This window comes from Nelumbo lutea, chromosome 4 (genome assembly GCF_056320005.1).
Source record: "Nelumbo lutea isolate HS-2025 chromosome 4, American lotus-T2T, whole genome shotgun sequence".
Lineage (NCBI taxonomy): Eukaryota > Viridiplantae > Streptophyta > Magnoliopsida > Proteales > Nelumbonaceae > Nelumbo > Nelumbo lutea.
In genome coordinates this window covers 41098863-41116784 of record NC_142687.1, presented here as the reverse complement: position 1 = coordinate 41116784, position 17922 = coordinate 41098863, and the positions used below count along the sequence as shown (strand labels likewise).

Genomic DNA, 17922 nt, shown 5'->3' with positions numbered 1-17922 from the left:
GCAGCTGATCCTAAGATGCTTGAAAGGTCCCCATCATCAACTTCTTTGATTACACATGTAGCCAATGCTCATGGATTTACCGAAGCAGCATTTTAAACATGGATTGATCCAAGCATCACAAATTGCATAAAACCAATATTCACTTTCATAGGAGAGGCGTTGTGGCAATCACCTATAAAAGGGAATGTGCAGAAGTCACAAAGACCTCTCCAACAAAAATATTCACTTTATTGGAAGGCTATCAAAACCTCCAAAAGGATCTGCCCAATTCGGATCGTATTATCAGCTTTGTGAAGTCCAAGGTTGTGTTCAAGTATTGTTGGATCCATCAAGAAAAAGTGGAGTTACTCTTTATTTGCATTTTGTTTTGTCACTGTTCTGTTATTGTTTTTTCATTGGTGTAAGAGCTTTATTATTTATGGTGTGCATGTGCATGTGCTACACCATATCAGTCCTTTAAAGTAAAAGGGACTGTGGGCAAGTAAAAAAAGAAAAGGCAAAAGTCAGGTTCGATAACAAACTTAACACCTCTAATGGGTTTGGTGAGATCCAACGGTGGTGATGGTGTTGAAGATAAGGAAGACGATGAGGACGAGGATGGGGGTTTGTAAGGGTGAGTTGGAGAAACTACAGAATGGGCCATGGACACAGTTCAAGGTTGTTTGTAGAGACCTTGAATCCAATGATCTTAGTGATCTCTGAGATGGCTGCTCCCATCTTTTTCTCTTCCTACCATTACAACAACCTTATACTTGTACAAATACGAAAGGGTTGGATCCAACTCACTCAGTATGTTTAAATCCATCGTATTCTCTTTCCTAGTACAATACAAGGATCACTCTTGGTACATCCACCCAATTGGTGTATTCTCAAAGATAAGGGATTCCAAAATAGAGCAAGAACCGACTATCAAATATTCCTTTGAGAAACCCAACCCATTATTGTTTCAAGAGTGTTTCTCATGTGTTTCTGCGCACTCCTCTCTAATGCCTTAATTGTATCTTAGACTTATCATAGTATTCAAATGGCATCATTACATGAAGTGTTGCAAATTCAAAAAAATTTGCTAAAACTAAAACCATGGGCAAAACAGACTAAACACGAGAGTAGCTTTCAGTTAAACTAAGGATAAAGAGGTTGAAATGAAACAAACACCTTTCATACAAAGTATTTGACGGTTTCGAAAGCATGTATGGGTTGATGGATATTGGACCAAAGATTCTGATGTCATCCATGAGAAGGTGACAGGATCAAAGAAACATCCATGTAGATGTTTGTAGGAGTAACAAAGGTATTCTTTTCTCAAAGAAACATCTATATAGATGCCTCCAATTTTTGGATTTCTTGCTTTTTATTTTGTGTGTGATCTCTTTATTTGAAATAGAAGATCAAAAATATTTCCTTCAATTTCTGATAGAGATGGATTTGGGTATCTGCCTTCTATCGCCATTATCGTATGAATGAATTTTCACCAACTTCTTGAATTTGATGGAAAACATTTTCTAAAGAAGATGTGTTTCTCTTCCACAAAAATTTGTATCGTTTGTGCCCCTTTTTATGTTTTAATATATTTTAAAATTTGAAAGTGAGGAAAAAGAATAAAAGAAACAGACGTCGCTTATATATCTATTAAGTTGCTCACACATATAGGCCAGGAGAATATGTGCAGGAGATCGGGACTCCATGATTAGCAACACTGTGAACTCGATGGTGCCCATTGTAGTCAAGGTTTTCAAAAAGACGGGGACTTATGATGAGATGAAGCTTTTTGGTTTGGAACTTGTATTCTTATGCTGTTTGGTGTGATTACCCTCTGAGATCTGAACAGAGGCAAAAGTGTATTTTAGGAATTTTTGTAAAATATACCATGTGATGGAATGGGACGAAAAATTAGTGGCAAGGGAGGTTTTAGACAATTATCATAAAACTTAGGGGGTACTTTAGGACAATATATAAACAGTAAAAATAGAGTTAGTCAATTTCCTAAACCATAAGGGTACTTTAATAAATTTGTCCTTTGTTTAATATGATGAATAGATAAGATTACAGAGATGATCAATTTTCTGCTTTTTTTAGTTTTGCATAAATTCTTCACTTGATTTAATTTCCTTGTGCTTTTGCAAAGCTTCTAATTAATATATGCTCAATCATATTTGTTCGATTTTTGTTATAGTATTTGTAGCTACTTTATTTTTTGACATTACAGTTAATCCATTTGACCTAGTTAGTTGAACCACTGATCCATTAGCTGGATGGGAAAAAGAATAAAATTTTAAGACATTAATGCAAACAAATGGTGAATTGTGATGGGGATTTTCCCATTACACCCGAAAAAATTATAAAACATCAAACATCTCATGATCTTCCATTTTATTGGTTCTCAAGTATGATTCATTGAATACTAGTCACTTCCCTGTTTACCTACCATGTGAACTCACATATGTAAAATTTTGTGTTTTAACATACATGTGGTCTTTGACCTCTACTACTATAGATAACTTATCTAGTTCTACCAAAACACTGAAAACCAAAAAATTTCTAACTTATCAACACATAAGACTATTTTAAATTGATTATCACACTCGACCCAAAAATCAGGCTCCAAATTTAGGGACTAAACACACAAGCTGCCCATTATATAAGATTAGAAGATTCACTAATACCTACTTTCGAACAGGAAGATGTAGAAATATTTGATTAACATTATAACTTAATTTCAAGACATTGGAGACGTAGTAAGGATGGGATGTTCTTGTATGATCTTTCTATAGCAGGTTGGTTGAATTCGAGGAAACCAACTTTCCTTGGGCTAGGATATGCATATAGAGGCTCCTACAAAGTTTTTTTTTTGTTTCGGTTAGTTGTTCTTAACAAGTGCTTGACTACCGATAATTTGTTGAAGCAAGGTTGCCGTGTAGATAATACAAACTGTAATTTTTGTAGACAAGAGATGGAAGTAGTTAATGATATGTTTTTTCATTCTCCTATTATCAAAAGACTCTAGGCTAGGCTGTTGGCCTCTTTGGAGTACATGGTGTTTCTCCAAAACCATGGAGGGTCCTGTTAGAAGTTGGCACATATATATCTGGTTTGAGTAAGAAAGGGAATGAGGTTTTGGGAGTCATGCCTTTAGCGTTAATCTAAACTATCTAGGAGGAAAGAAATGGAAGGCTTTTTTAAAGGAAAAGAAGGAATCAGACATTTTAAAATATCTATGGAGAAGAATGTACTCTTGGGTGGCAACTGTTAGATTGTAACACCCCATATAACTTTTTTTTTTTGTTAATGATACCCTTTGTATAAGTAAAACTGATTTGACTTATGGTATTAGGCTGCATAGCTCATGACTGTGTTGGTTGTAATTACTCTTTTTGTTTGTTTCAAGGCAATTGCAAGTCCAACACCAAGGTCTTCTTTTTAGATTCCTTCAAATTCTGAGAAGATTAGGATCCAATCCATGACTCATTTGCCACATAAGAGTGTTATGTGATCCCTTGATCAAGCTTTCCCATCAAAAACTCTCCTATTCCTTTCTTTCCAAAGCTCCCAACAGAATGCAAAAGGAATGCAACTCCATGTGATCTTTGCCTTGTAATTCCCAACTATCTTAGGCCATTTAGAGAAAATTTCCTCCACCGAATTGGGATTCCATCCACCCACTTTGAATAACCCAAAGAAAAAAAAAACCCATATGGACTTGGAGAAAAGGCACTCAAGCAAGAAATGTAGCACATTCTCCTTAGTATTCATCCAAAGGTGGGAACTCCATGTCAATTGGAATATTATGGGCTACAAAAATTAGATGTGTTTGGGGCTAAGGGGCCTTTTGATAACAGCTTAAGTAGCTGAACTGTGTGACTCATTTCTTTGTCTTTTATTAGATTACATAGTAACATAATAAAACATTCAAGTCTAGAGTAGTTAACCCGCCAATATGCCTTTCAACTATTAAAGAGCTCACAAACCTACTTAATGACTTATTCTCTAAAATATAATAAGCTATTTAGTTGAACCAATTCATCTATTACCAAATGGCCTAAGAGATTTGAATATTTGATAAGGTTAAAACTAGTACCAATTTCTTATATCCTATGTTTGTTAAATGTTTAGAATGTTATAGATCGTTTTGTACTTTTTATGATTATTTTTCTTACACAAAAAATTCTACCTATAACACCCGATTTTTGCTCAGCCTACTGCTTGAACCCCTAATTAACCTCAAACATTTGTTTAGGCTATTTGGATCTCTTCGAAATACCAAAAAAAAATTCAAGAACCCAAATTTTAGCCTAGAAGCCTCTAAATCCATCGTTGAACTTACCTAATCCCAATCCGATGGCCTTGATTAACCCTTATTTACATCCCAATCACCAGATCAGACATTACCATTCGACTCCAGACATCTTAAAGCACCTACTCATAAACTTTTAACTCAAGATTCATCCATTTATTTCTTCATCAAGCTAAGATTCCATTTTGAATCCTCTCGTTAACACCTTTAACCCAAATCTCGTTAATACCTTTAACCCATGAATTTTCAACTCAAAATTCCTTCATTTACCCCTTTATCAAACTAAGATTTCATTCCATACCATCTTGTTGACTCAAATTCCCATGATCTTGACACCCCTGAGCTAATCAAACACTATTATCAAATCATAAACATCTTGGAACCTCTATCCACAAAATCTGAACTCAAAATTCCCTTGTTTACCCTTTCATCGTATAAAAATTCTATTTCAAAACTTCTTATTGGTCGAATCACTCTTCTTTTAGTTGATCCATGTCCATCTGGTCTAATCTAACCTCACTAATCGATCCAGAATGCGCAAAAACCTTATCCTAACAAATTTCAGACAAAAATACACACATTTGCCCACTTAACTAAAAAGATTTTGTTTCGGTCAATCTTGTGAACCTACACACACACAACCTCCATGCACTCTCAAACCCATATCCATCCTCCATTTTTTAGCCGAAACTCCCCACCATCCAATTGTAATTTGATTTGACCTCTCCTAACCCTATATATATATATATATATATTAACTATCCCAAAATACTAAAATACCCTAATACATCCCAAAAATTATGAAAATGCCCTTATTATATATATATATATATATATATATATATTAAATTTCAATTTGTTAAGCTAGTACATTCATGAGAACGCACTTAGCTACGGTTTAGAATTTTTTAGATTTTTCTCAAAAAAATATAATTAAAGTGAACATGTAATGACGTATGGGTTCCCAAAACACCTTCGAAAGATCAAACGTTTCTCCACTTAAGCCTTTATATTCTCAAAACTGAACCACACATTCACTCTTTCATTTTTTTCTTTTGAACATCTAAAACCCAACTCTCACACCCTCTTAATCTCTCACACCTTTAGTTGACAAACACAACATTGTAGGTTTCAAACGTTTCAACCATTCTAAGTTTCAAGCATGATGCAGCTCCGGAGTGAATCCACCCTCGGTTCTGCTGAATCCCGATTGCCCTCCATTCATTTGTAGAAAGAAGCAAGGTTTTAAAAACCAACTTGGAAATGGAACTGTTGTGGCCACCGGTTCTCGGTTAGCAGTTCAACTGTACAGGTTGAATGGTTCAGACAGTTTGATTAGATTAGGGCAAATATTTGTGGTTGTCTTTATTTTATGAGAAGAGAGGTTGAGACAGAAGTGGTTATCACCTGAGAAAGAAAGAAAAGAAAGAAAGGACAGAAAGGAAAGAAAGAAAAAAAAAGGAGAGAAAGGAAATGAAGGAAGAGGAAGAGGATGAACAGGAGGATCCGACGTTCACTAGTGATGACGGCAACAACAAAATGCAGCAGCAAGTCAACATCCATTCTTGTCCCTCTCTCTCTCTCTCTCTCTCTCTCTCGTTTCAGATCTCAGATTTGAGAACTGAGATCTCAAAAGTCAGATCTGAGAACTGAGATCTCAGATCTATTTGCTCCAATCTTTTTCTGGCATCTCCCCCTCTGTTTCTCTCTGGAAAGTGGGATCTAAGTGATCTCTGATTCGAGAGATCCTCTCCATTTTTCAACATCTTTTTGTTATTAAATGATGAACCGCTGTCCAGGTTGAACGGGTCAACGGTTCGACCACCTGTGTCATCGGTTCTTTCACCAAATCAACGATTTTTGGCCCAAGAACAGGTCAAGGGTGAAATGAACTGGTTTCTTGGATGGCTTCTGGTCAAATGATCTGACTGTCTGGGTCAACGATGATTCAAAAACACTAGATAGAGATATTCTTCATGAGCATTTTGGCCACTTCAGGAGGAAGAAGCACATGCATGTTTTCGTAAGTGTCACCGAAGTATTTCTCAAAGTACTGGATTTGGCACATATTTATTTCCTTGGTTCAATCCTATTTTAGTTGTTGAGGAAGCTCTTTCTCTATCTCTCGATTTGCTTGAATTAAGGCTACAGAGTACAAACTATGAAATGGTTCAGTGTCATCCTTCTTATATATTGTTTCCATTTGTTGTTCTTATATTTATTATGTTGTTCTAATTGTATTTTTTCATTAGCTTGCAGATATAGGTTCATCGTTACATTGTTATATCTTCAATGAAAGTACATCTGTTGGACCTTTTGATCTCTTTGATTCTCACTGGTTAAGTGTGAGGTCAGATTCTCAATCTTTACATTTCTAATGAGAACCCATTTTTTCTAATTTATACTTTGTGACTGAAGCAGCTAGCATGAATGTGAGAGAAGAAACCTGATCGATGCTCACTCTCTTCCTGCACTTTAACATTATTTTTATGTTTTGTCCCGTGGTCCATTTGTTTCATGAATTTTGGATTTCCATTTGGTCTTCATTTACCCATCACCTTTTAACTCTTTTGCATTTTCTTTTTTTCATTTTTACACATTTGTCATTCTTTTCATTTTTCAACCATAACAATGAAGCAATTTGAAATTTTAACATGTTGGATTTGGAACACAAATAGTGAGGTAAGGATGCAATTCCTACATTTTTCCCTTTATGCGTTAACATGTTGAAATGGTTTCTGGTTTTCTTATTTTCCAATCATGTTATTTTCTAAAGTGTATCAACCGATTTTGTTCTCTAAATCATCACCAATTTCCAGCGTACTTAGCGGTAAATGATTGGTTGTCGTGGCCACATTCATTAATAGCTTTTAGACTTGGACTGGTTCTCCCCAAATGGAAATGTCTTAAAAAAGTAAATTCATTTAAATTTAATTAAAATAATATAAGTAATATAAATTTATCTAATAGTAATAAAAAGTAATACAAAATTATCAAATAATACATAAGCCAACGATAATATTTGGGTTGGATTTGGTTTATGTTCAAAGTCACTTATTTTTTCTCGTTTCTTCTCAAAGGTATTTATCTTTTTTTTCTTTTTTTATTTCAAATTTTAAAATTAAAAACTCATCATTAATACATCATTAACTCTCTCTCTCTCTCCCCCCTTTTTTCCATTAACTTTTTGGGTGAAATAGAAAAACCTCCGCTAAGTTTCTAACAATTATAAAAAACACCTTCGTAGTTTCGCTTTAACAAAACCCTCCTTTGAACTTTTAAAAGAATCGACAAAAACCTCCCTTCCATCACCTTCCCAAACAGAAAACCATTAAATTTATGAAATCACCCTGAACTCTTGCCAAGTTTGAACACGGGGCCCAAAATTCTTCAACAGCTCAAAGTGGAGGCTATTTTCTACTACAACTAGAATTGTTAATAATCAAGAAAGATTAAGAGAGAGATGTTATTTATAAACCCTTTTATGACTGTTGGGTTTGTTTCAATGGATAGGAACTACCCATAAATCTCTTTTAACAATCGGGATTAGCCTCCACTGGGATGAGACACTTGTCCCTGGTTGTTGAGACATTTTCTCAACCAGCAACTATTCTAATGGACCAAGTTTAAAAGAGATAAGTAAAAACAAATTTTATTTTATAGGAAAATAATAAATAATAATAATAATAATAATTGTGTGTGCATGCTGGCGATAGGCCACTCGGTCTAACATAAACGGCATCCATTCGACAACCTACACTGCTATATTATCTCGCAATACATATTACCAAATCTCTGTTCCTGCCTCTATATAGCTATCCAATTAAAATGCAACACAACCTTTAGTCTCTTTTCTCTCAGTTGATCTCTCTCACCCGAAGTCATTTGCCTGTGTCTGCCTAGTTTTGCAATTGAAACCCCTCTCAAAGGTGTCTTTGAGAGGAACGGAGAAGCTAGTTGCGTCTGCTCGGTTCAGCGTAAATAATAGAATGAAAGCAAGAAGTAATGCAAAAGAGGAGCAGAGAAGGCATCTTTGGCTACATATAGCGAGACAGATAGTGTAATGTTGTAGCAATTCTAAGAGATGGACTCTTGTCTCTTTGACTGTGAATGGTGGATGTCTTTAAAGCTTCATAGAGTTATATCATTCAAATGGAAAAGACATTTTCTTGATCTCTTTTCCTTATTTGGTTCTTTCTTGGGATGATTGAATGGTCGAACATGAGGAGGAATCCAGACTCAGACAGACGTTCTTTGTTTTCTTTTACATGACGAGAGAAATAAGTGTCCGTCTGGTTCATAGTTGGAATCAGAATATGAACCAAAATCAAAATCCTCAAGAATCGGAATTGGAATGGTCCATTCCCATAGTAAGTTTGATTCAGACAGGAATAGGAATGAAAATTAAAATCAACAAGAATGGAATTTCATTCTCGAGGGAAAAACAAGAAATGGCCATTTCCTCAAATGGGGCAATGTCTTTCCAGCAGGAATGGGATTCCGCAACCAAACAATTGGAATCAGAATAGCTCATTCCAATTCCGATTCCAGACCCCTATTCCTATGAACCAAATGGACCCTAAATACATGGTCTATGAACAATCATATTGGAATCTTTAGAATGACACTAGTTTTTTTGTTATAAAAATCTAATAAATTTTGCTTGGGCGATGCCATGGGAAGGATGTCACGAGTGATTTCTATGTTGTGTGTACAGATAGTTGTGATAATATATTAGGAATTATTTGGACTGAAGCATTTTGAGACTCTTTGTTATGTATGTGAGAGAGAAAGAACTCGTTGTCATCCCACTCCATTGAATCCACAAGTAGATAATGTACAAAATCCCAGACCCAAACTAGGAGGTCTTTGTGGTGTGAACGGAGAGAATTAAAAAGACTAAAATTGTTACTTCAGTAATTTTGTCGAGTTATTAAAGGGTTAAAAGGGTTATGATGGTATGCGATCTAAATACTCATAGCTGGAAGACGACTCGAACTCTGGTTGGGTAGCAAGTTGGACCGATCTGCAGAATAGTAAATCAGAGAATCCGGGGTAGCTGATCCGGTGAGGTCGCTTTGATGCTTAAGTCAGTACTTATGCTATAAATGCGAGTTGAATCTTGAGTGCTTGAATGCTAGTGAATAAAATAATCACGCGTACCTTTGCCTTGAGGTTTCTTGTCCTTATATAATGGAGTAATCATGGGCCTTACAAAAGAGCTTTGGTATCTCCGGGCTGTGCAGATAAGGTTTGTTACGTTTTTGAAGAAGAGTAAGATGTTGATAAGGTTTATCGTTTACCTCCGATTCAGGTGGAGCCAAGACGAGTTCTCATCATGATCTCGAGAAATTCGGGATTTGTTGGGGGGGCCTTTTGAGTCGGTTATGTGGCATTTCGACTCATTAGCTCCGAACTGGCACTTCGATTCTTTATTCCCAAACTGTATTGGGTGTCAAGGTGTCTCTACGCCGATGTAGTTTTTTAAGATGAGGTGGTTGGATACCCGAGTTCCGAATGTTGCGAAATGGGTTCGTTTGGCTGAGTTGTCACCCCTCGAGCACATCGCGTCTATGTGTCCCCTTCTTACTAGGTCGTACCAAATCACCCCTCATCAGGTTACTTTAGTAATTTTGTATGTAAAAATCATTCATAAATGGGTAAAATGGGTATTTGGAAAAAATGGTGCATGAATCTAACGTTTTCCATTTGTTGAGGTAACAGAAGAGAGGTTTTTGTTGCATTTATCAAAAGTTCTGGGGAGGTATTTATTAAAATGAAAATATATGGAAGTTTTTGTATTTTCCCTAACTTTTTTAATAATAATATCTCCTCATTAATTATGCCATTATATATATATATATATATATATCCATTCTAATTTAACTATTTCTATATATATATTAGATATATTAGATACATTTGCATTAAATTGTAATTATTAGTAAAGATTAATTATATTGAAATTGAGATATTCAATGATTTATTATTGTGCTAAATAATCTACTTTCATTTAAAATTATAATCTATTTATTTGACAACAAAAATTATTGTTATTGATAACAATAATAAAAATAATTTAGTAAGCTACTTAAATAAAATAAAAATGTTATTAAGTATTGTTATTTATTAAAATCTTTTTATTAATATAATAAAAATAATTTGATTAATAAAAGAAATAATATAAATTAAAAGCTAATGTCAATTTAAAATTAATATAAAACTAATACAAAATTCCAAACAATTATTAGTTTTATAATTAAATTTTATTAATTAAAAACCAACTTAAATTCCATTGAAAAATAAAAAATTTATATAGTTTTATTAAATTTCACAAGGAATTTAAATTTAATACAAACTTAATATAGTTAAATAAATTGAATTTTTGCTAATTTAAAAATTAATATAAATATTGATTTTAAATATAGTTTAATTCTTTTAATATTAATTTAAATTCCATTTAAAAATAAGGAAAATTATTAAAACCTCCTTAGGTTTTCTAACAATCCTTTAAAACTTCCTAGTGTTTTAACCTTAACAAATAACCACCCTTATTGTTTTGAATAAAGATGCAAATACCGTCCTCTCATCAGCATTCCAAATAAAAAGTGTTGATTTAATGCATTAATTTTACTTCACTTCAGCCTTTTGACCTTACTTTGTTCAAGAAGAGTTAGGAGAATTATTCTTTGAAAAAATAAACTAGTGATGCATAGAGTTGAAACTTTAAATTATGTATGATAATGCAAAGGATAAGGGTATTTTGGTAACTTTAATGTCTTTATCACCGAAAAGTCAAGGAAAAGGAGATATTTGCACTTTTTTCTCAAAACTATAGGAAAGACCTTTGTTACGGTCAAAATACAAAGGTAATTTATAAAATTGTTATAAGAGGATATTTGTTTTTATAATTTACCTAAAAATAATAATAAGCAATAAAAAATTAATAACAAAATCTTTTTAAAAAATACTAAAAATTAGCATTGTGATATAAAAAATAATATAAATTTATCTAGAGAATAAGAAAATCACTACTTTCACTAAAGTGCAACTTAGATTGTGATCGGATAAACCAGATATATCCCCAAAAAATAATACTTGAATTGATTTTAGTTGGACACCATTTAATTGTAAATATAGTATAGTTCCATCTTCAATTTTACTTATAAATAATTAAAGTCCCTATATACATCGCACAGGTCCAAAGTACTATCTATATGTTAACTTGGGAGCCACTCATCGAGGAAAGGAGGTGATCTTTAGGGTTTTCTTTTGGGGTGGCTCCCTTACGAAGGGAGCCTCATCTTGGTTGTCCTTCCCCTTCCCCCATATGGTCTCTCTCTCTCTCTCTCTCTCTCTCTCTCTCTCTTTCTATTATGTGAGAGGCTCCCCTTGAGTTTACTCAAGGCTTTGTTCTCTAGTTTCTCCCATTTGGGCTTTTCTTTCCCCTTGTTTTTCTCCCATTTGCGTTTTGACACGAGGTTCTTCCCTTGGACTTTATTTTATGTTGGATGTAGCTTTACGATTGCCATTTATGATGGAAAAACTTTAGCTATTGGGGCCAATAGCATAGACTATTGAGACAATTTCTAGAAATGCCACATTACCATGAGAATGGGTAAATTAGTAATTACATCTCAATTTATTTTGACTAAATACCAAAGCATGGGCATGAATAGGTGAACTGCCCAGAACGTGCCCAACCCAAAAACTTTCTCAACAGCCTATGTTGTTGGGCCCCAACAACCAAAATTAACTCGTCTATGATTGAGTCAGTTCGCGGTAAGGCTGCAACTTGGGTCGGGTTTGCCTGAACCCAACCCTAACACAATCCGAAAATGTTGGGTTGGGTTGGGTCAGGTTGATGTTTGGGTTAGGGTTAGGGTTGAAATTCATGAACCCGATTTTACTTCGGGTTGAGTTAGGATTGACCCCTTAGCCAATCCAACCCAACCTGAACCTGACTCTATAGTATATGTCATATATAAATATATGTTATATGTATATAACATACATTGATTTGTTTAGATGCATGATATTTGTATAGCCCCCACCACATAGTATCATGTATTTCTTTTAAGATAATCGCTTCACTTAATCCTGATAAAAAAGACTAAAACCTTAATAACACTATTTTATGTTTTTTGAAAATTTTATTCTTCATCTCTTCTATGTTGTTTGCCACCCAAGAAAGATCTATCATAAGTCATAATAAAGTATAGTCATTTCTAACATTTATTTTTCTGAACTTTGTACTAAAAAAATAATGTCAACAAACAAATACTAATGAAACATTGGATTAATATATGTAGTGAAAGTCGAATTAAGATATAAAGTCAAAAAATTCTATTAGGTTTTAAAGGATGAGAAGAAGGTTGGGTTGGGCCCAACCTGAAATTTGGGTTGGGTTGAATTGGGCTAGAATTGAAGTAATTTAGTTAGGGTTTAAAACTTAGAATTGGGCTAGGGTTGGCCTCAATCCGATCTAACCCGGGTCGATTTGCAGCCCTAGTTCGCTGCTCATGGTGACTTCTGTTCGCATCTCTCCGTCAAAGGCAGTCTTTTAGAGTCGTCTGTCTACTGACCGTTTATGATTGATTTGAGATGTGCTTATTTACTTGTATTGGTGGTTTTATTTACGTTTATTCAGTTTGCTGAAATTCTTTATGTTTTCTTTCATCAATTTGTATATTTTTATCGGTTTCTATTTTTATATATACACCCCATCTTTTAAAAAATAAATCTTTTCCAATAGAAACCTAATCCTCACTCACTCTCCCACTCTTCCTCTTTCTTACTCATCACCGTTATGCACACCCTTCATTGTTTTTCAATTTCTTCTTCTACCCTCATCGATTTTTTTCTCCGTTCTTCCTCCCTTTTCGTCTTCCCCCAACCTTCTAACGGCCCCCCTGTTCTCAGCCTCCGGTCATGAGCAAACCACACTAACAGCCGCCACTTGAATCCATTATCTTCTCGGTCGCCGGCGAAAGCTATACCGAGAGGATTGTTTCTTCTCTCCAATCTCCCGGTTGCGATCATCAGTCGTCATTATCGTTTGAAGAAAGGAAACTAAGAACGAAACACTCTCGGTTCCCTCGTTGCAGCGTCCAATCTCAGACCAAATTCGATTCTGGTGAGTCCAGTTCTCACCGTAATCTTTCCGTTGCTTTAATGTTTGATTCATTGTATTGTTGCAACACCGCTATGGGATAATCGATATCTGGATGGTTGCCGTAGCCTGTGATGAAGCTTCTGCTGAACCGGTTCTGTGAAAACCTTGAAACTTACTCAGGTCTGCCGCAGCTTTCCTCTTCTACACTGATTATCGTGTGCATTTTTTCGAGGAAAGATGTTCCTAGCTATTCGGAGAGACGATTAGAGTTCTGCTGTTTTCTCTCTCTCACTCTCTCTCTATTTCTTTCTAGTTCAGTTCCTCTGTCTGAAGATTCTGCTCATAACGATGCTATCCATTTCACTATGTTTTATTGTTTTCGATTAGTGAAGGCCGAACTCTGTTTGAATAAAGTAGCTAGTGATTCATGTATCCCCATGCATCTTCTCCTTTCAATCATTTCATCACAGTAGTCTAGAATAAGTATTTTGTTTTGTTTTGTTTAGTTTAGGAATCGGTCCGAAGACGAAATTTGTTTTGCTTCTGCTAGTTGATGTTTAGAATGAGTATTTTGTTGTGCTGATCGAATGAATGTTCAAGGCTTGAATTGTCTGTTTAATTTGGTCATACGACACTGTGATAAAGGATTTCAGACTTGCTGGCTATTTTTGTCGCCTGAGCTGAGGAAGACCGCCCAGTAAATGAGAAGTTTGATTCTCATAGCTAAAAATAAGAAAATAAAAAAATAAAAAAGAACAGAAGAAAGGGGGAAAAAGTAGATAATGACAACAAGGAATAGATAGCAGAATGGAGATGGTCCTTTGATGTGCAGAACCGGAATGAGAGGGGTGATTGGCCGGGGAGGACAAATTAATCCAATCATAAAGAAAAACAAAAATATAAAAAATAAAATAATAAATCAATTGGACAAAAGGATGAAAGGGTGAGGCTAGTTAAATAGATTCGACCATATTTGGGTGACAAGGGAGGAGAATAAGCTATCAAAATATTGATCAAAAAAAGAATAAGCTATCAAAAAGGAACAATAATATAAAATAAATAAAATTTAAAAAAATAAAAAAATAAAAAATTGATAAAAGAATAGAGTAAATAAATTGCTAGTCCAATAAAATCAATATGTATACAAATAGGGTTCCATAAGAAAATAACATGATAAAATCAAATTCAAATAAATAAATAAATTATGAAAATAATAAATAAAAGTAGAAGTGGGGTGGATTCTCTTGTGTTGACTTGTTCTTGGCTTGTTTTGCTTTCTCTATCATTGTTGTCTTTAGGTAATTAAAGAAACATGCATTTGTGTTTGTGGTTGCTTAGGTTCCATGTGGGCTTCACCTATTGGACCCGGGAGAGGGGTGCTTAACTCCTTCCCTTTCCCATCCGAGTCATACCCGGACTGGTTTAGCTGGTGCCTTGGGTTCGGAGTCACTATCAAATGAAAATATTTTTGAAAACCATTCTTGGAGGTCCCATCTCCTCTAATTCTTGCAAATGATGGGTGGTGACCCAAACCAACCCAAGTGAGCCGTTTCCCAACACTCACACCACCCTAATCAGGTGAAAATTTGATTAGGTAATGTTTTGCCTTTGTTCTTGGATCCAATGGTGTGAGGGATTCTCTCAGGGCTGAATTTCTAGCTGTATAACTCAAGGGGTGCAGATGACAATATTTGAATATGGATGAGTTGATTGTTGAACTGGTAGTGGGATGGCTAAAGAGCCAGAGTCTGTAATGTGGATTTGTAGAGATGGAATTAAGAAGTTTAAATGGTTAACCAGAAGCATGACTTTGAGGACTCAATGGGTTAGGAGATCAGCTAATGGGATAGCTGATTCTTAGCCAACCAAGGGGTTTAATAGGGATTATTTGTATTGGGCTCAGTTGTAATTTTCTTTTTTGATTGTTCTAATGGGAGAGATTGCATCTTGCTCTTCTCCCTGGGTTGTTTGTAATGCTTGTATATATTGATGTTTTTCTAATAAAAGTTAAAGTTACTTGTAAAAAAAAAAAGGAACATTAGATTCTAACTTTTCCAGTCAGTAGGTATGGACAAAATTACTATACTTTTATTTTATTTATAAGATGCATTAACTTTTTAATCATTAGACTTGTATTGGTCCTGAATTTTGATGATGCTATATGAAATAACTAGCATGTTGGTATACATGAAGTGAAAGTATTTATCTCTTTAATTACCTTTGCAGCATAACTAGCTACATATTGGATTTGCAGCTTAACGTAGGGTCTATCCTCGCTCCTGCGGGTGTAACTGCTTATGCTCCAGTGTTGATCAGGGCAGCTGTTGTGAACAAGTTATGGAACTAATAATTGGGAAAACCCAACGGAGCATGGTTACATTAGTTTCAGCACGGTTATTCCTCTATGTTGGAGATTCTCTGCCATTACGAAAGTTATCAAGTTTATCCAGTATAACTGGGATTCACAATAGTGTGCGGTTCCAGAGATCAAATGATAGCAATAGTGGGCCCCTAACCCTTGCAAGCCTTGGATTCAAACCTAAAGTTGAGACGACAAAGAGAAATAAAAGCAATAAGCTTGGGCAGGTAAATGTGGCTGTTGAAATTTCTAAGACTAAAATCAAGCCAGTTAAGAGCAGTGGAAGCAAAAATGAAGTTAAAAAATTCCTTGAAATAGAGGCAGCTCCTTTTGCTGCAAAGACATTCTCTGAGCTGGATCTCTCACCTTTGATAATTGAGCGTTTGGAGAGAGAAGGCTTCACAGTTCCAACAGATGTTCAGTCCACAGCAATTCCCACCATTACAAAGAATCATGATGTCGTAATACAGTCTTACACAGGTTCTGGAAAGACACTAGCCTATCTCCTTCCCATACTCTCTGAAGTGGGTCCCCTGAAGAAAAAAATATCAAATGGGGATGAATCTGAAAAGAAAACTGGTATAGAAGCAGTTATTGTTGCTCCTTCAAGAGAACTAGGTATGCAAATTGTGAGAGAAGTTGAGAAGCTTTTTGGACCATATGACAAGAAGAAGGTTCAGCAGCTTGTTGGGGGTGCAAACCGATCAAGGCAGGAAGAAGCTCTTAAGAAAAACAAGCCTGCAATTGTTGTTGGAACACCTGGACGGATTGCAGAGATTAGTGCAGCTGGAAAGCTGCATACACATGGTTGTCGTTTCCTTGTTTTAGATGAAGTTGATGAGCTCCTTTCCTTCAATTTCCGTGAGGACATGCATAGGATATTGGAACATGTTGGAAGGAGGTCCGGGGCAGACACATCCTCCAGCTCAAAGAGTGCACTAGCTAGGTGGGCTGAACGTCAGATTATCATGGTTTCTGCAACTGTGCCATTTTCTGTGATACGTGCAGCTCGGAGCTGGGGACGTGACCCTCTTCTTGTTAGAGCAAAAAGTGTTGTCCCACTTGAGTCTGTGCCTCCTTCTGGACCTGTGTCCTCGTCAAGCACTACTTGTGTTTCTACATCTAACTCAATGACTCAAGGTGCAATTGAGAGCTTACCACCTGTCCTGAAGCATTACTACTGTGTAACAAAACCGCAGCACAAGGTGGACACCCTGAGAAGATGTGTTCATGCACTCAATGCTAAGTGTGTGATTGCTTTCATGAATCACAACAAACAACTAAAGGATGTTGTGTTCAAGCTAGAGGCTCGTGGATTGAAGGCTGTGGAGCTGCATGGGGATCTCAGCAAGCTTGCCAGATCGACTACTCTGAAGAAATTCAAGGATGGGGAGGTGAGAGTGCTGGTGACGAATGAGCTATCAGCAAGGGGATTGGATGTCTCAGAATGTGATCTTGTGGTCAATCTTGATTTGCCTACTGACTCAATACACTATGCACATCGTGCTGGCCGGACAGGTCGGCTGGGTCGAAAGGGAACGGTTGTCACTATATGCGAGGAGCCTGAGGTATTTGTTGTGAAGAAGCTTCAAAGACAGCTTGGGATCCCTATTTGTGCATGTATGTTTACAGAGGGCAAGCTTATTGTCTCGAAAGAAGAACAGGACCATGAACCAGAACAAGAGGTGGAATAAGAATGCAATCATACTTATGTACCTAGTCTTCAAGTCTTGTTTCTTCCTATTCTTCCGAATTTCCTGGAGGATAAACAAAAGTTATGCTGTTTATTAAAATATGTTAATATTGATAGAGGAACTTTATTCTTGGGTCTGTACCTTCAAGCCAAGTGAGGGGTGGCTTGGTTGGTAGGTTAGCTGGTTTGTTCTGCACAGCCAATTAGACCTATTCATGGGCCGGGCCGGGCTTTCATTCTGTATTAACAGATTTTTCTAAGGCCCGAGTCTGAGCCCGGCCCGGCCCGGCCATCGGGCCTATAACTTGGGCCCGAGCCTCATAAAAAGCCCGAAGCCCGGGCCTGAGCCCGAGCCCGAAATTTAGCCCATGTTGTTACTATTGCCGAAGCGGCTGAATAGAGAGAGAGAGAGAGTGAGAGAAAAATTATAAAGAAAAAAATAAAAAAATGTATATATTAAATTA

The 17922-nt window shown here is 35.9% G+C and overlaps 1 protein-coding gene and 1 long non-coding RNA gene across 5 annotated transcripts; both read left to right on the top strand.

The window, feature by feature from the left end:
* Positions 1-5722: 5722 nt before the first annotated feature.
* LOC148855394 (uncharacterized) lies at positions 5723-6957 on the top strand. The gene is made up of 2 exons (XR_016094964.1): positions 5723-6314; positions 6544-6957. It is a non-coding gene; the product is annotated as an uncharacterized LOC148855394 (long non-coding RNA).
* A 5891-nt stretch (positions 6958-12848) lies between these two features.
* EMB1586 (P-loop containing nucleoside triphosphate hydrolases superfamily protein) lies at positions 12849-17580 on the top strand. Of its 4 annotated transcripts, none has more exons than XM_088940915.1 (3): positions 12849-13427; positions 13532-13586; positions 15661-17580. In XM_088940915.1, exon 3 carries the CDS (start codon positions 15744-15746, stop codon positions 17457-17459), a length of 1716 nt encoding a protein of 571 aa, XP_088797041.1. In that variant the 5' UTR covers positions 12849-13427; positions 13532-13586; positions 15661-15743; the 3' UTR covers positions 17460-17580. The 4 variants fall into 4 exon arrangements, with proteins under 4 accessions (XP_088797041.1, XP_088797043.1, XP_088797040.1 ...); XM_088940916.1 differs by having other exon boundaries at positions 13290-13427; positions 15633-17580; XM_088940917.1 differs by lacking the exon at positions 13532-13586 and having other exon boundaries at positions 12898-13427.
* The last annotated feature ends 342 nt before the right edge of the window (positions 17581-17922 follow it).

Bases quoted from the DNA above. Each gene is read 5' to 3' on its own strand.
- EMB1586 (XM_088940915.1), top strand. From the start codon at position 15,744: ATGGAACTAATAATTGGGAAAACCCAACGGAGCATGGTTACATTAGTT.